Below are 20,235 nucleotides of genomic sequence, written 5' to 3' on the forward strand. Positions count from 1 at the left end.
TTAATTATATACCATCTAACATGTTAAAAATTTTATTGTTTTTTCTTTTTTTCCGAGATGGAAAGTTTAACTCTTGCTTCAAGTTTTTTTCTAAAAGATAGTGCACACGTGTCAAAAAGTAAAATGTTACATAAAGTATATTAAGTGAAAAACATAGAAATACTATTAATTGATTTAAAAACTTATATTAATAAGTAAAAATAAATTTAATATTATATTATCTAATAAACCAACGATACTTTGATTGTCTTATTTAAATTCTAAATATTCTAATTTAACAACCCTTGAACTACATATTACGGATTCACGTGGAAAATTGTTTTCAAAAGCTTAAATCTGGACATGCAATACTGATAACTATTAAAATAATTATATGATTAATTCAATTTTTTTAAGTAAAATGAAAAAGATTTAAATTATATCATTTTGATGCGAAATTTAATTTATTTACGATATACAATTAATATTTTGTGGTCGGTTTAAGATACAAAAGTGAAAATGATATTTAATTTAAATATTATCAAGTGATGCTTTTTTTTTTATTATTTTTTAAATTTTTTGCCTAGAAAACACACTTTAGCCACAGCCTACCATTCTAGAATTTAACTTTTCAGCTCTCCTTCCTTTATTAGGGAAAAAAATAAAAGTTTATTTTCCCTTTACAACCTTTCTTTCCTTACTTTTCTACTCCCACTTTCTTGTTAGGACTAAAACAAATAAGAAGCAAATAAATAAATAGAATAAGAATTGTAAAAAAAAAAATTTCTCTTTTTCCTTTTTTGAATTTCTAACTCTTTTTGTAAATTGCTTCAAATACTTAACAAAACAACTTTACCAAAATAATTTCTTTACCTCTTTTAGTTCAAACCATATCAAGGGGTGTGATAGTGAAATATAAATTTCTAACATTTTATTCGAAATAGTAATGTATAATCAAATGAACCATAGCTTATAGATAAAAATAAATATTAAATTTATTATTAAATTGAGTTTTAGAAAAACTTCAAAAATTAATGAAATGATATTAGGCAGATCTTGCATTTATTGAATTTAAACTAAATGTAAATTCAAAAGGTCAAAAATAAGATGGATGACGAGGTATTTAAAAAATAAATAAAATATTAAAACTATTTACAAAATATAATAAAATTCATCAAACTCTATTTTGTTCATTTAAATTTTTTTGTTATATTTTGTAAAAAGTTTCAAATTCTTTTGCTATATATGACAATTATCTACTAGAGTGAGCATAACAAATCGAAAAATCGAGTCGATTGATCAAACCGAAGTCAGTCGGTGGAAAAAAGAGAGGGGTTGGTCGAAATCAGTTTTTGAAAGTTTCGAATCGATAATTTTCAAAAAGAAATTAATTGTTAAACTGATCTGACCGACCGACTGATCAGCCCTTACTCATCGATGTTGAGATCGGTTTGACACTTTACCAAATCGACTATGGTTGGTTTGGGTTGATTTTTTCAAAAAATCAACACTGACCAATGATCACTCGTGTTCCCGTTTGAGGAGGACGAGATGATAATAGGAAAACAAAATAATATTATGAGCTTTCAAAACAAAAAATAAAGAAGAATTTATAAATAAAAATTGACAAAATAGTTACACTTCATGAAACAAAATCAGTAAAAATAAAATAAAATCCATCACAGTTGATTTTTCTACCGAGTGTAAATATTTCGTCAAATATTTTATTTTAATAAAAATGTTTATTTTAGTCAACATTATAGGTAAGTGTTGTAATGAAATAATTCAAAATTTTAACACATTAATGAAACATAAGGTGTTGCGAAGAGGATTCGGTAAAACTATATGTATTAATTATCGTTGACCGCACCGCATCTAAGACTCTAAAAACAAACATTAAGGGTGCGTTTGGGGGAAGGGTTGATTTAGGGAAGGGTTAGTGTTAAGATAAAACTAGTGTTAAGTTAAACCTAGTTTTATCATAACCCTTGTTTGGGGGAAGGGTTTAAAAAGGTAGTTTTATGATAATATGTGTTTGGGGGAAGGGTTAGGTGGGAAGAGTTAATGGGGATTTTATGATAAAATGTGTTTGGGGGAAGGGTTAGGTGGGGAGGATTAATGGGGATTTTATGATAAGATGTGTTTGGGGGAAGGGTTAGGTGGGTAGTTTAATGGGGATTTTATGATAAAATGTGTTTGGGGTAAGGGTTAGGTGGGTAGTTTTATGGGAATTTTATGATAAAATGTGTTTGGGGGAAGGGTTAAGTGGGTAGGTTTATGTGGATTTTGTGATAAATTTTATTTGGGAAAATTGTTAAATGGGGTGGGTTAATTAATTTTTTATGTTGTATAATATTTTTAAATTCAATTGTAAATATCATAAAAAAATTATTGCATATTTTTTTACGAAATCCTCGAATCCGTATTATTCTCCTATTTTATTTGTTGTATGTGTAATGTTATTAAATTAATATATACAGTTGGCCAAATTAAAATTAATTTCTGAACATATTGTGATAAATTTATTACAATTAATTTCTTATAAAGATAAAAAAATTATTCAATATTTCGAATGGCCGATAGCGAAGTCATCCAATTTTAAACCTATATAAATAGCCGTTATAACGCTTTTCGAAAATTCTGACTAGTTTCTTTCATTTAAAATAAACATTAGGAATGAACAAAAGAAGTTCTTGACAATACAAAATGCATAAACCATCGAATACATGATACAGAAAAATACGTAACGAAATAATAAGCAACACAGGTCACTACAAACAGAAACTATCTCTCTATGTCTCGTAGGAGGACTCTACAGAAGCCCTCCCTTTCATCCTCAGGCATGAGTACGAAACCCCGGAGGTCGTCCATACGAGACAAAAGATGCCTTTGCAATAACGCCCTATCCAAACTCGTAAGTTCTGGCATCTCACGCAATATGCGGAAAAATTCCGTGCGCACGTGGTTGTCATTTGCAAGGTTGCGTGCTGGCCACTGCGCAATCTCCCTGAGTTGCTCGTTTGTTTGCTCGAGCGCCACATGTATCGCTTCAAGCTCGAAGTCTCGCTGACTTCCCCTCTTCCTCTTCGATCCACTTGATCCGGTCCTACCATCTGAAGCGCGAGAAGGTCGGGATGCACGTACATCGTCCTGCGAGATGTCAACTCCCTGGCTGTACACGGGCGGGAAGTCCTCGTTTCCATCCCCCATATCAAATCTGTCATATCCGCCACCTGGCTCGTTAGACCCCACGTCCGCAAATGTCTCAGCGAACCGACCGGTCGCCCTATCCCGACCAAATACATATGTAAGCTCGTCGTAATACGGGAATGGTTTGTTCAGGAGTCCTTTCGCTGCAGGATGCGACTGCGGGCAGAAAAAAAATATGACGTATGAGTACTAATTTAAAAATTGTTTACTAAATGTAAATTGTTAACGTTGTGTGACGTTTAAATTATATTCCATACCCTAACCCAATTATCGAATAATTCCTTCTCCGCAACAATGCATTTCTCTTCATCGTTCCACCCAAAGCCACTGCACGCTGGGCCCCGCATTTCGGCAATGGCCTGGAACGTTCGCTTAAGTGTCTTGATCCTACAATCAATTACAGTTGTTGCTCGTACCTGACATCCAGGTAGTTTCTCTACCATCATGCGTACCAACTGCGCAAGGTATCCTGGGCGAAATGTACCATTATCTGATTTCCAGCCCCCCATTGACACTAGCTCCATTAAACATTCGACAAGAGTCCCCTCCTCCTCCCTCGTCCAAACATGTCTCGGTGCACGATTTGAGGTTGACATACTGAGAATCAGAAATTAGAAAAAATACATGCAGTACATAAGTAATTTCACCATTAAACTCCAAAGTAAAATAGGCATGATACAAATTATGGCACGCGTACAATACATATGCAACAGCCCATATTAGTTTTTACAGTACATGTTAGAGACGATAGAATTGCGACGAAGTCATAAAAAACTTGTTATCTAAATATGTCTTAGCTAAGCGTTACGGAACTGCCAATCGGTGAACATCGATGCGGCTAGGTTGTCGCGCCACTGAGACCACTCGTTTGTTGTCTCAATGTACTGAATGTCTTCTGAAGCGGTGGTCGTTGCGTACGTGGAGTCCCCCTCGTCCTCGTCCTCAACGTCGTCGCAATATGTCATTTCCCTGTTGATCAAATTGTGAAGCAACGCACATGCTAGAATGGTGCGACACTGGACTTGCAGGGGATAATACGACTTTCCACGAAGAATGGCCCAACGACCCTTTAGAACACCGAACGCGCGCTCAATAACATTCCTTGCGGAGGAGTGCTTCATGTTAAAGTACTCCTTTGCATTTGTTGGCGCATTTGCAGCACCACGCCACTCTTGCAAATGGTACCGCTGGCCTCTGTACGGGTCGAGAAACCCCTCCGCGTTTGGATATCCAGCATCGCACAGATAATAATATCCTGTTATTAAATGGTTTGTTAATGAACTTTAGATAGGTAAGTAAGAAGCGACGGTGTTTTATTATAAACATGATATACCCTTTGGCACTTGTAGTCCATTTTCTCGTGAAATCGCATCACGTAGGATCCGCGAGTCTGCTGCAGATCCTTCCCAACCGCCGAGGACATAAACGAAATCCCCTTTCGTGTCACAGACCCCAAGAACGTTTGTGGCAATTTCCCCCTTACGCGTTCTGAAAGTAGGCCGATCTCCTGCGGGGATGTTCACCTTTATGTACGTCCCGTCTAACGCGCCAAGGCAGTTCTGCAGGTTCAAAGGAACACAATGAATTAACTGCGATGTACCTAAAGGTCAATTATAGTGAACTTGTAGGATGCCCACCTCGAAACACTTCCAACGTTGATCATTGCAGTTACTTGTTACCGGAACAGGTCTTTTTATCAACTCCTCGTACAGTCGAAGAACAGCCAACAATACGATGTTGAAATGTCGCGATACTGTCTCACCGGAGCGTACAAATTCTCGTTGTATGACGCGGTTCTTCACGTCATGAGCGAGGACGTGCAAGAACATTGCTACCATTTCCTCAACATCGACAATTTCAGTTGAAGAAAGACCAGCGACATTTCTAAGTAAATGGCATAGAATTGCGAATGTTCGCCTATCCATCCGCGTGCTTTGCCGACACACAAGATCTGACTCGTGTATCATGCGAAAGTAAGCAAGCTCCCTAATTCTATGGCGTGTATCGGGCGGTGTATGTGGGAGACGCTTATTGTTGTTCATTAATAGCTCCAACGTTAGTAAAATCTGACGTTGGGCCAACGTGAATGCAGTTAGAACTCCAATAAGTGTTTGTTCATCCATTACAATGTATGTACAGTTCCCTAAAAAGATGTACTATTTAAAATTAGTACAATATCGATATATTGTAAAAAAATATGTAGACTTAGTAATATCCCTATTTAGTAAAACTATAAACATAGAACAAAAAAATTAGATTATTTGAACAATTGAAATCCAAACAATAAAGAAGGTTATTTCAACCATTTTTACAATCTATTTTAGTTGTAAAATAAGTATTTTAAAAATACAAATGAAATTTTGCACTACACAATTTACATCAAAGTCAATACTAACTTTAATATATATATATGAATCTGTAATTACTACCCCTATTCATTATCATGGGAGTCTCCATTTTTCAAACTTAGAGCATTAAATATCTCCAAATGCACCTATTCTTTTTCCATTTCTCCTATTTTTCCACATCTGACTAAATCCACCTATACAACAAACCATCCTAATCATAATTAACTTTTAACTTAAATACCATTTGAATACTTCCAATTTGATCTTAAGTACTATCAAGAATAACCATTTTTTTTCTAGTTTTTTATTCTATGAGATTAGATTTCAAGGCTTCTATATTTTTAAGTATGAATTTCCATTAAATTCTCACTTTCCATCTCTATAATATTATTGTCCATCAAAATAACTATTTCATTGTAACTAATTTAAATTAATTAATAAATATCATTTTTAGTAAAAAAAAAAAAACGAATAGAATGAATCCAAAATTTAAAAATCAAACTAGAACAAAATTCGAATTTGAAAAGTACAATTTGAAATAAATTTAAGACAAACTATAAATATAATAATGTTTCAAGTAAATTCATGCTTCTTTTTTTTTTTTTTTAAATTTTATAGGAATTATCCAAATTAATTTTGCATAAAACATAATTTTATACAATAGTTTTTATTACACTTTGTAATTATTTGTTGGTAGAAAAATAAAAGTTATAATTTATGTTTAAAACGGTTTGGAATAAATTACGAAAAAAAAATGTGATTCAACGTTGGAACGTGTGTACTAAATTTAGAAAGCGTCAAACACATTTGTACAAACTTTATTACTATATAGAAAAAAAAATTGTTAAAAAACAGAAAATTAAAAGGATACATTATGTAACAAATGAACCGAATGTTCTATATACAAAATGTTTATTATAAAATTATACAAAACCGGAAATAAACGAAAAAAAAAAATACATTATCAAAGCCTACAAACGGCTATTACAAGAGTACCTCTTCAAATAATTTCGAACTCCTTCGTCGCAACGTCCTACATAAGAAAAGAATATGATTATTATTTCTAATTAAAACACAATAGAAAACGTATGAAAAAAAAATTAAATATACATACCTTTTTAGGACGATAAATTTAACTCGGAATGAAGATTGAATCGGGAAACCGTAAAAACAAGATTCATTTTAATTTAGTAGCCTCAGAGTTTTGATTCCATTCCAAAAAAATGAATGGAATTCCATCATAGTTATAGGAAAATAAATAAAGGACAGAAATGTATAGAAAACATATAGCAAAAAGCACAGAGATGTGATAAGTTACAAGCACATAGAGGGTACAAAAGACACATGGTAACAGTAAAGAAGAAGAGAACTTACAGAATGTAACTTAAAAGCACAGAGATGATACAAAGAGGAAGAAGAATGCAGTGAATGAAAAGAGGAAAGGTGCCAATATATAGGGGAAATATGGGGCAAGTTGATAGGACTTAGAGGGAGGTCAACAAAAATATAAAGACCAACTGACATAAAGCATAGCATAGTCAAAGCCTATATACTAAAACCTATAACAGAAGCATACCCTACAAAAACATGGAAGAGACAACACTGGACAGAAAGGAAGAAGAGACAACACTGGACAGAAAGGAAGAAGAGACAACACTGGGCAGAAAGAATACAGAGAAGATTAAAATATATTTTGTAACAGAACAATTAAATAGAATAGAAGAGTGAAATTAATTTAGTAAGGAAATGTGAAGTCAAATCCATAGACTAAAAATACATGGAAGAGACAACAGAGAGCATATACAGAACAATAGATAGAAAGAATCCATATACTAAACATCCATATACAGAACAATAGAGAGCATAAAAATCCATAGACTAAAAATCCATAGAAAGAATACATATACAGAGAGCTAATACTAAAACAATTGTAAACAAAAAACAACAATTGTACAGAAATTTCAACTCATCATGAACTCAACAATTGTAAGAGTATTACAACAATAGAGGTAAACAATACAGAACAACAGAGAACAATTGTAAGAGTATTACAACAATAGAGGTAAACAATACAGAACAACAGAGAACAATTGTAAGAGTATTACAACAATAGAGGTAAACAATACAGAACAACAGAGAACAATTGTAAGAGTATTACAACAATAGAGGTAAACAATACAGAACAACAGAGAACAATTGTAAGAGTATTACAACAATAGAGGTAAACAATACAGAACAACAGAGAACAATTGTAAGAGTATTACATAAGACATAGGTAACAATACAGAACACATAAGAAATTGGTAAACAATAGAGAACAATTCAGCAAAAAATATTACTCATCATCGGCTTTAAAAAAAAGTGGATTGAGAACTCCAAACCTCCCTACCAAGCTCCAATGGGTACGTGAAGAATCTGTCCTATTGCCAATCGAAGGACCCGAGAGCATACAGAACACCACGGCGGCAAGAAGGTTTCAAGGAGCCAAAAGCCACGATTCCAAAAAGGAAATCGTGTTCGGAGCCAACGAATTCGTCGGCTTCAACGAACACAGAAGCCCTTTCGGAGTGAGAGAGACGGATGAGAGAGATTTAGAGAGAGATTCGGCGTCACGAAATCCGGTTTCATCGCGAAAACGCAAGGGCATAATGGTTTAATCGAGGGAGAAGACGAAACCATCGAATGGATTAAAGGATTTCCACGGAAAAAACCCTAATGGACCGGACAAAATATTACGAACAGAAACCATACAAAAATTGAGGGAGAAACCCTTTCGGAACGAGTGTATTAGAGGATGAAAGGAAGAAAACAAAAATCGACCGGACATTAGTAAAATGTACAGAAACCCTAGAAGACATGAGGTAGAAGACGAAACGGTTCGTGGTTTCCATGCGGGAAATTACAGAAACAAAGAAAAAGGAAAAATATGGAGGACTTTGATGTTGAGAAGAAGATGAAATCGATTTCAACGAAAAATCGAAAACGGATTGCGCTGAAGGACGAAATGAAATCGGTTTGAGGATGAATTTTTTCGAGGAATTTGATGTTGAGAAGAAGATGAAATCGATTTCAACGAAAAATCGAAGACGGATTGCGCTGAAGGACGAAATGAAATCGGTTTGAGAATGAATCGAAGACGGATTGCGCTGAAGGAGGAAACCGGATTCACGAAAACGCGTTATCGGCGTTCGAAGGAAAATGAAATCGTGTTAAGGAAACCCTAACACTAGGGTTTCCTTAACTTTGGGCCCAAACGGGGGTTAGGGTTGGGCTAACCCAACCCCACAGCCCAAACCCTAACCCCAAACAGCCCCTAAGTATATAGGAGAATAGTGATTAATTCCTTGTTTGTTATATAATAAATAAGAGAAATGTATAAATATAGCAACCAACATTTGAGGACACCATTTAGGGCCTCGAAAATTGTTTTTTCCTTTTCCTTTTTCTGTTAAAAATTAGAAGAAACAAAAAAGAGAGAAAAAACAAAATTCAAACTTTAATAAATTTGAAATTAAATAGAAGCATATTTTGATTTAAATGAAAGAATAAATTATAATGGGATTGCCCAAATTACGAAGACAAGAAAACGGGCACATGTGCCCTACATGCCCGACCCTGCCCAACAAATTCACTTGCCACGTATACATCCTTTTTTTTTTTTCCAATTTCCAACCTATAAAAAATATATATAACTTTACATAAATTTGATGTTTTTATTTGCAATTTTTAGTATTACTAACATAGTTAAAAATTGATTGTTATTATCTTACTTAACTAAGAATATTGTTTTTATTTATTTCACAAAAACATGATTTGAAATTGAGAAATGAAACAATCTTCAATATTCTATTTATTGAATTTGATATTATTTTTATATTAATGATTTGACTAATTATTAGTGGTAGTAATGTGGAGCATTTCACTCCAAAATATATAAAATAATTAAAAAAAAATATGGAGCATTGGATAGATAGTGTTGGATTTTTTTTTTCCCTTTTCTTGATTTGCTGTGTTGTCAAATTAATCTATTTATTAAATTTTACTTTTCCATATTTAAAATTGAGAAATCTAATTTACTATTAAAATCCTAATTGATGTGATCAAACCTTCATATTAGTGTCTAATTTTATCTACTTATATTTAGTTACCCTACACACTAATTTATTCCTTTAATTAAATTAAATAAAATATTATTTTAAATTATAATTATAATTGAGAAATTAAAAAATTATTAAACCTAACGAATCCCACTGACTCGAAGGACTCAAATCTTTTGACAAGACTACAACTTTGTATTTTGAATATACTTAGCCTTTTTCTTTTTTTTTTTTTTCTTCTTTTTTTCTGTCTTTAAATTTTATTTCTTGGGTGTTTGAGTTTACACTTGCATAGCTATTTTCCACAAAATTTATTCAAAGGGGAAGAAAAATGTGATGTAGCTTTATTTATTAAAAGAATTAATTAACAAAAGTTCTTACCATAATTCAAAATTTCCAAATTGTTTAATGATGGAATGCATACTTTTATGACAAGATTTGAGAAACGCATGCCAAATGCATACGACTAGTCTACCGAAGAAAGATAAGAAGATAGAGATGAATAATTGTTATCGTTTCGAGGAAAGTTTGAAAGAGCTTTTGTATAATATGAACAAAAGTTCTTACCATAATTCACAATTTATCGAGAGACAATATGATTTTTTGTTATATATATAAATATTTTTAAAAGTTTTATGGTTTAAAATAATTTCTAACCAGATTAGGCATACTGGTTGGAAAGAAAGTCGAGTGAACGATTAATTAAGGCATACTGTGCTGCTTCCTTAAAAAATGCATATCTTAGGGTGAAAAGCTCCAAACTTACAAAAAAAAAAAAAAAAAAAACTTCATTCACACTTTTTTTCACTTCCAAATTAGAGTATACAAAAAGAAATTTAACCAGATTTGTACACCTCTAATCAGATGGGACAATCACTTTTCTAATATTTTTATCAACTTCAACGTGCGCTCAAAAGCGGTAATATGTTTGTTTTAGACTTTTAGTTAAATTTGAAAATTGTAAAAAAAATCAAGATAATTTATAAATGATCGACTTTCATTAGACCGTGAATTCTTCCAAAATCCAATATAGAAATCTAGGTCGGAGATCAAATCACTTATCTCAAGGGATGGAGGAACAAGTTAACTCAATCTTTCATGCAATATTTTCAAATCAAGCTTTTTTGACCGTTGATCTCATAAATATCGTCAAAACTATATTAATATTACTACTATTTTGTCATGTTGTTTATAATAATAAGTATTATACAAAGGTATACTTTTATTACTTAGGTCAACTATTTCGTCATTTTGTCAATAATAAAGTATACACAAATTAGTTTATATATATATATATAAAAAAAATCACGTGGTTGTTCAATTTTAAATAATAAATAAAAATCATTATTCACACCAAATAAATTATAAAATGTAAAATCATCTATTTATCACGTAATGCCACTAATAATTCAAATTTTTTAGAATTTTTTTCTTTTTTTCTTTTTTAGGACATTATGATCATCTAATGATTTAATTTGTAATTCAAACTTAAAATTAACGAAATAAAATTATTTGACATCACATCAATTTTAGAAAATGGAAAAAGAAAATAGGAATGAAAAAGTATTTTTGCACCACAACCAAAAAAGAATAATAAAAAAGACAGCTTAATTACAACAAAATTTTTCACCGAATAAAATAAAGGGGTTGGGATCAAAAAGAACGAGCCAGGGAGAAGCAAGAATTTTCGAAGCTCTTTTTTTTTTTTTTTTTTTTTTTTTTTTTTTCCTTTTTCCTTTTTCTTTTTAAATAATAATAATAAAAACGAAGCTGGCGCATCACAATATGAAACCGACGGTCCAGATTTACTACGCTTTCAATTTCTTTGTTTTTTGGGTTAAAAGAAAGTAAAAATATTCCGTCTCAATTTTGCTTAATTAATCGCGTTTAAATGTTAATTAATAAATTACGTAGTTTATTTGGGTTTACTTTATATTAAGATATATGGAATCTCTGTTCTAAAAGAAAATGTGGAATCTCTTAGCACAAAGCCAACGTCAACCCCAACTCAAACATATTTTAAATATTAAATTCATGAGTTATTTTAGCATAGAAAAACCATCTGAAATAGAATATTTTGTAAAATATTTACGTTTGATATAAAAATCAAGTGTGATAAATTGTCTTTTAATGGTTTTATTTGGTAGAATGTGAATGGTTTGCCAATTTTTCCTATTTTTAGAAAATCTCTTTATTTTTTCTATATACATATCATAGTTTGTCAAAAACCAAGTTTAGTTAAGTGATAACTATCTTCTTCAAAGTCTTTTTGTCGTGTTATAAGGACTTGTATTTTAGTCATTTAATTTTAATCTATACATTTTCGATATATCTTAAATTTAAATTATAGAATAATTGTTAGAAATAGAACATTTAACAAAATATCTACACTTAATTTTGTATTTAGTGTTTTTATTTCAAACTTTTCTATTTTAATTTTGAAAAAACCCCTTTAATATATATATATATATATATATAGAAAAGATGATATCTCACAAACATGTCGAGGTTGTGTTTTGTTCTTTTGCATGAAGAGTATTATTGTTATTGACCAAAAACTCCAATAAATTAAATTTTATTTACTAAATCTAGTTCAAATTACTTCCTAAGTGATATGTTTAATTTGTTAAGAATTACGTTGACCGGATCTCTTTTTATTTTTATTTCACTTTATATTAAAATATGAATATTTGAACTATATTAAAATCAATCGAAACTCTTTTTTAGTTCAACGATGACTGCAAATATTTACTTTTAAAATGATAACTGGCTAAAACATACTTTTGAGGACAAAAAAGAAAAAAAAAAGAGAGAAGTACTTTTTTTTTCTTTTACTATAGAAGCATTTAAAGTTTTAAAATCTTCTTTTTTCTGCTAACGTGATTAATTTTGATCCTTCTACTTTTTTAAAAGAACAATTTTAGAATCGTTCATTTTTTTTTTTAGTTTGAAAGCACATCAATCTAAATGAACTAAACTTAAAAGTACCAAGTTGCAGAGTTTTTAAGAAATCAAAGTGAAGTATTTTAATCTACAATTTAAGGAGTTGAAATTGGACGACTATCTATAGTAGATTTTAAAAGAAATTAGAAAAGAGAATCTTAACATCTCCATTTTAAGTCCTTACAACTTTTATAATTTATTTTTCATCCTTCATCGCAACTATTCGAGTTGAGTTGATTACTTGACTTAGTATTTAATTTAGATTCTTTTACGTAGAGGTGTAATATAGACAATAAATACAAAATATTACGGTTCAACAGTAGACGTGCTTGAACGAATAATCAGATTCTTTTTTCGTTACAACTAGCTTTATGTATAAGTGTGATGTAGATCATTAAATACAAAAAATCACTATCCAAAACCATGGATATATGCTTAACTAGACACATCTTTGTTGGATTACATCTTCAGAATGGAATGGTATCATGTTATATAGTGTGATTTAGCTATTAAATATGAAACGACAATATCTAATGATAGAGATATACGTGAACAAAAAGTCACTTATAATTTCGCCTTTAAAATAATTTTTATAAATTTATATTTTTTTCTTTTAAAGTACCCTATAAATAAAAAACGAATCAAAATATTTAAAAAATATCGTAAAGTTTCATATTCTATCAATAATACTACATGTCTCTGTTGTTAAAATCAATGTCTAACGGTTTTAATTTGTCGTTTTCAATAATTGATAGATACATTAACTATAATCTAATTTAAAACTAAAACAAACGTACATCTCAAGAGTTATGGACTAATTGCTTAAAAATGTGCATGCAAAGGGATGTTAGGGGGTGTGGCAAAGAGACGACATGTCACTGGGAGTTTGACAAAGAGATTGGGCAGGATGGGTTGCAAGTGTCGTTTTACACATAATGCTGTCGTCTCTTCCTCCTACTCTTCACAACTTCATTCAATCACTCCAATGCCTTTATTATGGACCTTTTTCCAATGCATACATTAATTCAAAGCCACACCCAACATATTTTCAAACCCTAAAGTTTCCAATTTTTAGGGTTTGTTATACTCTTCTGTTTTTCAAATTTAGACTATGATGTTTTTATGTGAAATGGACGGTAATTTATCTATTAAGTTTCAAAAACTAAATGTTATTTTATGATTACGTTTGGTTACTATTTTGGATTTTGTTCTAAAAGTTTGATAGTAAGTTTCGTTTTTAATCTTGTTTAATAATGTTACTTTTGAATTTTAAACTAAAATTCGAAAAGTGGGTTGAAATTTTAATAAATATTTATAAATTATGTGAGTCCTTGTTTAATAGTCATTTGATATTAAAAAATAAAATATATTTCTTCCTAATTATTTATAATGTTGATTATTATATTAATTTCTCTTTTAAGTAAAAGTGTCGAACTTAAAACATAAATATGTTTTTAGAAACAAACCCTTTTCATTTTTAAAATTAAATTTTGTTTCAAAACGTAAAACGAATAACTAAGGAAGAGATGAAGTGATGAAGTTAAAAGGTAAATAAAGTACCGTTTAAGATTAGTTGTTTTTTAGATAAACAAATGATTACCAAACTTGTTCTTAGTTTTCAAAAACTTGACTATTTTTCCTATAATAATCTTTCGACAAATACTTTCATCAAACAAAACACGATATTTTAAAAAATTACTTAAAATATCAATATGGATTTTAAAGACAAGTAAGTTGCAATAATTTTTTTTAAAAAAAGGAATTATAAGTACAAATGTTTTGATAAAATTAAAAAATAATGCACATTACTTTAATTTGATTATTACAATCATTTTTTCGAATCTCAACGTAACCCCATGGAAGTAAGTTTGGCCAATTAAACAACGTTCCATCAAATCCCAAAGGGTTCTTATTATAATTTCAAATCTTTAATTTATAACCACATTCCAATTTGCTTTCTAAACTTAATTAATATTAAAACTAAGCATCCAATTTTGTATAATTAAAATTCACTGAATCTTTCAAATGTGGCCTTAATGACCCACTCGAGTATTTTTACATACTTTAATATGTAATGGGATGTTGGAAAATTACTATTATTTATTCATGTATGAAAAAGTAATAATACAAAAATAAATATATAATATAATAATTTAAAATTTAAAAAAAAAAAAATGGAAAAAGGCAACTTCCAACCATTAGTGAAAAAAAAAAGTGGTGGAAATGAGCATATTGGTGGAAAAACAAAAATTTGATATTTTACTTATTAGCCCTCCATTTTTATATATATTTGGCATGTTTGTTCCAATATTAGCTTTAACGGTAAGTGAATTAATTTTTTTTCGTGTAATAATAAATTTGTTTCATTTCATATTAATTCTAACAAAAAAAAAAATCAATATTTGATTAACAATCAATTATTTAGATTAAATTTTAGAAATATCAAAAATTTTGTCCTCTTTTGAAATAAATATAAATTTTACAAACGTTTGAATGTCATTTTCTTTTTTTACTTCAAAGATAATTTTAAACGTCTTTAAAAAGTAAAATTACTACTCTTATGTAACGAACAAAATTCACAATTTTTTTTCTCCCTTCTCTTATTTTAGCCAATTACTTACAACTTTTTTTTTTATCAACTTGGTTTCCTAAAGTTTTAGATATTGAATTATCATCAAAATTAAAAAAAATATATAAAAAGGGTATTTTTTTAATATAGAAAATAAATTAAAATTCTTTATAAATAATTTGAGTTTTTTTAGTATATTTTGTAAATAGTTTTTAATTTTTTTAAATGACAATTTCTCTCTATAAAAAAAATAAAATACAAATAAATGTTTTGGAGTAGGAAACCAAAATAAACTAAAAAGAAAAGGGGACCAAACAAATTATCCATTACTATTAATTTAACAATCAAAGAAAAGATTTTGTAAATGTGAAAAATAAAAAATCAGAAGTGAAAAAAGGAAAAAAAAAAAAACTAGAATATTAGGAAATAATTTGCTGAAAATAAGTAGAAAAACAAAAAACGAAAGGAGGCAGATTCTTGATATTGTTTTGATTGAGTGATTAAAAATTAAGAATTACATAATATAAAAGAAAAGAAGTGAAAAAGACGAAAAAACCCTCAACATGCAAAGGAAGAAAGAGAGAGAGAGAGAGAGAGAGAGAGAGAAAAAGAAGAAAAGCGACCACCGAGTAACTACCATTTTGTGCTCACTGAATAACCACCCCTCCTTCTTCTCTATAAATTGCGATCGCTATGTTCTTTCTTTCTTCAAACCCTTCAAAAACCCCAAAATTAAAAAAAAAAAAAAAAAAAAATCCATTTCTAACTAAAATCTCTCTCTATCGCTCAAATTTTTGCTAATCCCTTCCATGGGAATCAATTCCAATCGAGTTGAAAATTTGGAATGTCGTGAAACGGTGTTGACGATGCCGGCTGAGACAATGCCGGCGCCGTCTCGACCGGAGGTTGAGATTCATAAAGTTTGTTTACCTCCCAAGCAAACTACGTTTCAGAAACTTAAGCATAAGCTATCGGAGGTGTTCTTCCCTGATGACCCGCTTCATAGATTCAAGAACCAAACGCGGCTTAGGAAATTGCTTTTAGGCCTTCAATTTCTCTTCCCTGTTTTTCAGTGGGGCCCTGATTATACCCTCGCTCTTTTCAAGTCTGATGTCGTTTCTGGTCTTACAATTGCTAGCCTTGCTATTCCTCAGGTATGATGATGAGTAAGATTGTTTCATGCAAATTGAAATCTGAAGATTAGGATCGTTTTTGTTTTTGTTTTTTGTTTTTTGTTTTTTTTTTGTCTTAATTTTTATTATTTTCTTATTTATGGAAATGTGGGTTTTGTTTCATTCGTTTGGTTTGTTTTTTTCTTTTCGAACTTTGTCAAATTTGACTATCCTTCATTTTGGCTTTATTTTATTGTGTTTGTTTGTTTGTTTTAGCCGTTAGATAAAGTGTTCTATGATTCTATCTATCCAATTTTTTTTTTCATTTCTTTTTTTGTTACTTAATTTTGTTTTGATTTTCTGTAGGGAATAAGCTATGCGAAACTAGCAAATTTGCCTCCAATCATCGGATTATGTGAGTATATCTTTTTCAATCTGAACTATACTGAATGAAATTGAACCAGAAGTTAAATTTGGTTTGCTAACTCTTTCTGGGGTTCTATTGCAGATTCAAGTTTTGTGCCTCCACTCATATATTCTATCCTTGGGAGCTCTAGACATCTTGCTGTTGGGCCAGTATCAATTGCCTCTTTGGTCATGGGATCGATGATTACTGAGGCCGTCTCTTATAATGAACACCCAGCTCTGTATCTTAAGTTGGCTTTTACTGCTACCTTCTTTGCTGGTGTATTCCAAGCATCTTTAGGCTTATTAAGGTATAAAATTAAGCATAAGCATAACCAATAGAGAAGGAATGAATTCCCATGAATTTTCTCTCTGTTTATGAGTTTGTCCTTCGCCTAATGGTTCTTTGACTTTCAATTTGTTACAGGTTAGGCTTTGTAATTGATTTTCTGTCAAAGGCTACTTTAGTTGGCTTTATGGCTGGTGCAGCAGTTATTGTGTCATTGCAACAACTCAAAGGGTTGCTTGGAATTGCCCATTTCACCACCAAAATGCAATTTATTCCTGTCATGTCTTCTGTTTTTCATCGCAAAGATGAGGTAAGTTCTTGCTTGCAGCATTAAGGGTGGTGGGAAAAAGAGAGGAAAGGGACTAGCAAACAGATGAATAGTTCATAAAGTCGGTTGATTTTTTCAAATATTCTATATTTCTTTATTAAAGATGCCTTTTATAAAAACTAAAGCCGGTTCATTTATCTAAATTTGCTATTAATTTCGTAAGAATCTTGATTTGTATTCAATAGTTGAAGATATCTTTCAAGGGCTCATTTTTTATATTCTAGATGGTCTGAGGTGTTATATCTGACGGGGCCTTTTTATCTGTCTTTTTTTATTCATTCACTGTTCTAACTCGGTGCATATAAATGTGCAGTGGTCCTGGCAAACTATTGTTTTAGGCTTCATTTTCCTACTGTTTCTTCTGGGAACAAGGCATATAGTAAGTGGATTCAACAAATTATATTTATTGCTGTGCTTTATGTTTGCATAATGGCTCTGTTTTAGCTATAAGGTAGGATTAGTGGGGTGGGCCATGAGATGAACCAAGAAGTGGGGTCTCGAAAATTCCTTTTTTAAAAAAATTAAAAATACATTATAATAATAATAGCTCTGCTTCTAATGTGTTCTATCGTACATGAATTGACACAGAGCATCAAGAAACCAAAGCTTTTCTGGGTTTCAGCAGCAGCCCCACTTACATCAGTTATTTTGTCCACAATTTTGGTCTTCTTGCTCAAAGCAAAATTTCCTGGAATCTCAGTGGTACGAATTGACACTCTTAAACTTTAAATATGTACCCTTAAACTAATACCATTTTCTCTAGAATACTTTATTTAGAACCACATCTTGATTTTCTCTTTTGGTGTTAACTTGATAGATTGGTCATTTGCCAAAGGGTGTCAATCCTCCATCTCTCAACATGCTGTACTTTACTGGTCCTCAGTTGGCACTTGCCATTAAAACTGGCATTATAACTGGAATTCTCTCACTCACCGTAAGTCCCTGTTTAAGAAAGATATTGATTACAGATTTTAGGTTCTGGCTTTGGTTACTTCTTAATTATCATGGCTTAACAATTCCTTTCATTTTGATTTTATAACATCTAGGAAGGAATTGCCGTAGGAAGGACGTTTGCTGGTTTGAAAAACTATCAAGTGGATGGGAATAAGGAAATGATGGCTATTGGTTTTATGAACATGGCTGGATCTTGTTCTTCATGCTATGTCACTACAGGTGTTTTTTACTTTCCTATCAAACCTTCTTTATGACGTTGTTTGTTTGTTACAGTTTTTTGACTTTTTGGATTGGGATTGATGTTACAGGATCATTTTCTCGGTCTGCTGTGAACTACAATGCCGGGGCACAAACAGCAGTTTCAAACGTTGTGATGTCTGCAGCTGTGCTCATAACATTGTTGTTTCTGATGCCATTGTTCCATTATACTCCGAATTTCATCCTAGCAGCCATCATTATAACAGCAGTAATTGGTTTAATTGATTACCAAGCAGCCTGTAAGTTGTGGAAAGTTGACAAGCTCGATTTTTTGGCTTGTGTTTGTTCTTTCTTTGGCGTTCTTTTCATCTCCGTTCCATTGGGCCTTGCCATCGCAGTAAGTTTCTTCATTGCTATGCGATAGTTTATTAAACTGTAAGGTAATATCATTAACACATTGGAATTTTCAGGTTGGAGTTTCTGTCTTCAAGATTCTTCTGCATGTCACCAGGCCAAACACCATGGTTTTGGGGAATATTTCTGGGACTCATATATTCCAAAACCTTGACCGATACCGGGATGCATCAAGGGTGCCTTCATTTCTCATTCTTGCCATTGATTCTCCAATCTACTTCGCAAATTCAACATACCTACAAGAAAGGTGAGCTCGATATAATAAAAATCTTGTTTATGTCTAGTGGATGGGTCTCCTGAAGCAATCATATTCACGAAAGAGAGATCATTTAACCTATAACACTTTATGTCCTGTGCAGAATTCTTAGGTGGGTTAGGGAAGAAGAAGAGCGGATAAAATCGACTGAAGACAGCCCACTGAAATGTGTAATCCTAGACATGACAGGTATGCTAAGTAAACAATTTTACACCTAAGCCAGTATAAAAGAAGCCTTTTTTTCTTGAGATTATCTGCCAAATGGTTTTGCTCACGCTTGTCATATGCTTTTCTCAGCTGTAACATCCATAGATACAAGTGGTATAGAAACAGTGTGCGAGCTTAGAAAGACATTGATACAAAAATCATTGCAGGTATTTTCCATGTGGCTTAAACTCTCCCTGTATAATCAAAATGTTTTCCAAGAAACTTTTAACTGATCGACATTTCTGTATTTGTTTTGGTTAGTTTGTACTAGCAAATCCTGGTGGAAACGTGATGGAAAAACTGTATAAATCAAAGGCGTTGGAGCAGTTCGAATTCAACGGTCTCTACCTTTCAGTTGGAGAAGCTATAAAGGACATTTCTTCTTTATGGAAGAGGGTGCTGCCATAACTTGTATCTTTTTGAAGCTTATATCATAGAAGAGAGAGTTTGAAAGAAACGGATAACCGGTCGATAAAGGAGAGTTTTTCCTTTTCCACTCGGGGTTATGAAAACATATTCCACCCTTTTAGCTAGCAATCAGAAGAGGCGATGAAATGTTTTCGATCTCTGTTTCGTTCTTGCTCTTTTCTTGACAATGAAGCTAACAACAACCCACCAATTTCTTCACTTTGCATTGTATAATACATACAAGCAATCCTAGTTTTTAGTTTAGTTTCTATTAGATTTGGGGCAAAAGCCTTGAGTAACTTTTACACTTTCATTATTACACCATTTACAAGTTTTTTTACTTTCAAGAAAGCAATGAAGAACAGCACTTTACTGCTTGTTCAAGACCATATATACTAAATGAATAATCCCCTAATCCCCACAAAAATCAAAGTTAATGTGATTTGGACTTTATTTACAACTCCAGCTTTTGTTAAAAAGAATCCTTTTCTTTTCTTTCATTTTTTTTTTTCTTATAG

At 31.3% G+C, this 20,235-nt stretch overlaps 1 protein-coding gene and 1 long non-coding RNA gene across 2 annotated transcripts; both read left to right on the top strand.

The window, feature by feature from the left end:
- Positions 1–1,884: 1,884 nt before the first annotated feature.
- LOC127151448 (uncharacterized) lies at positions 1,885–2,390 on the top strand. The gene is made up of 2 exons (XR_007824400.1): positions 1,885–2,084; positions 2,192–2,390. It is a non-coding gene; the product is annotated as an uncharacterized LOC127151448 (long non-coding RNA).
- A 13,444-nt stretch (positions 2,391–15,834) lies between these two features.
- On the top strand, positions 15,835–20,177 carry LOC103500568 (probable sulfate transporter 3.4). Its single transcript, XM_008463919.3, has 13 exons — positions 15,835–16,300; positions 16,625–16,673; positions 16,767–16,974; positions 17,091–17,262; positions 17,594–17,659; positions 17,869–17,982; positions 18,098–18,214; positions 18,327–18,453; positions 18,543–18,829; positions 18,903–19,093; positions 19,206–19,291; positions 19,400–19,476; positions 19,571–20,177. Exons 1-13 carry the CDS (start codon positions 15,956–15,958, stop codon positions 19,715–19,717), a joined length of 1,986 nt encoding a protein of 661 aa, XP_008462141.1. The 5' UTR covers positions 15,835–15,955; the 3' UTR covers positions 19,718–20,177.
- Positions 20,178–20,235: the final 58 nt, after the last annotated feature.

This window comes from Cucumis melo, chromosome 1, assembly GCF_025177605.1.
Source record: "Cucumis melo cultivar AY chromosome 1, USDA_Cmelo_AY_1.0, whole genome shotgun sequence".
In the NCBI taxonomy this organism is placed as follows: domain Eukaryota; kingdom Viridiplantae; phylum Streptophyta; class Magnoliopsida; order Cucurbitales; family Cucurbitaceae; genus Cucumis; species Cucumis melo.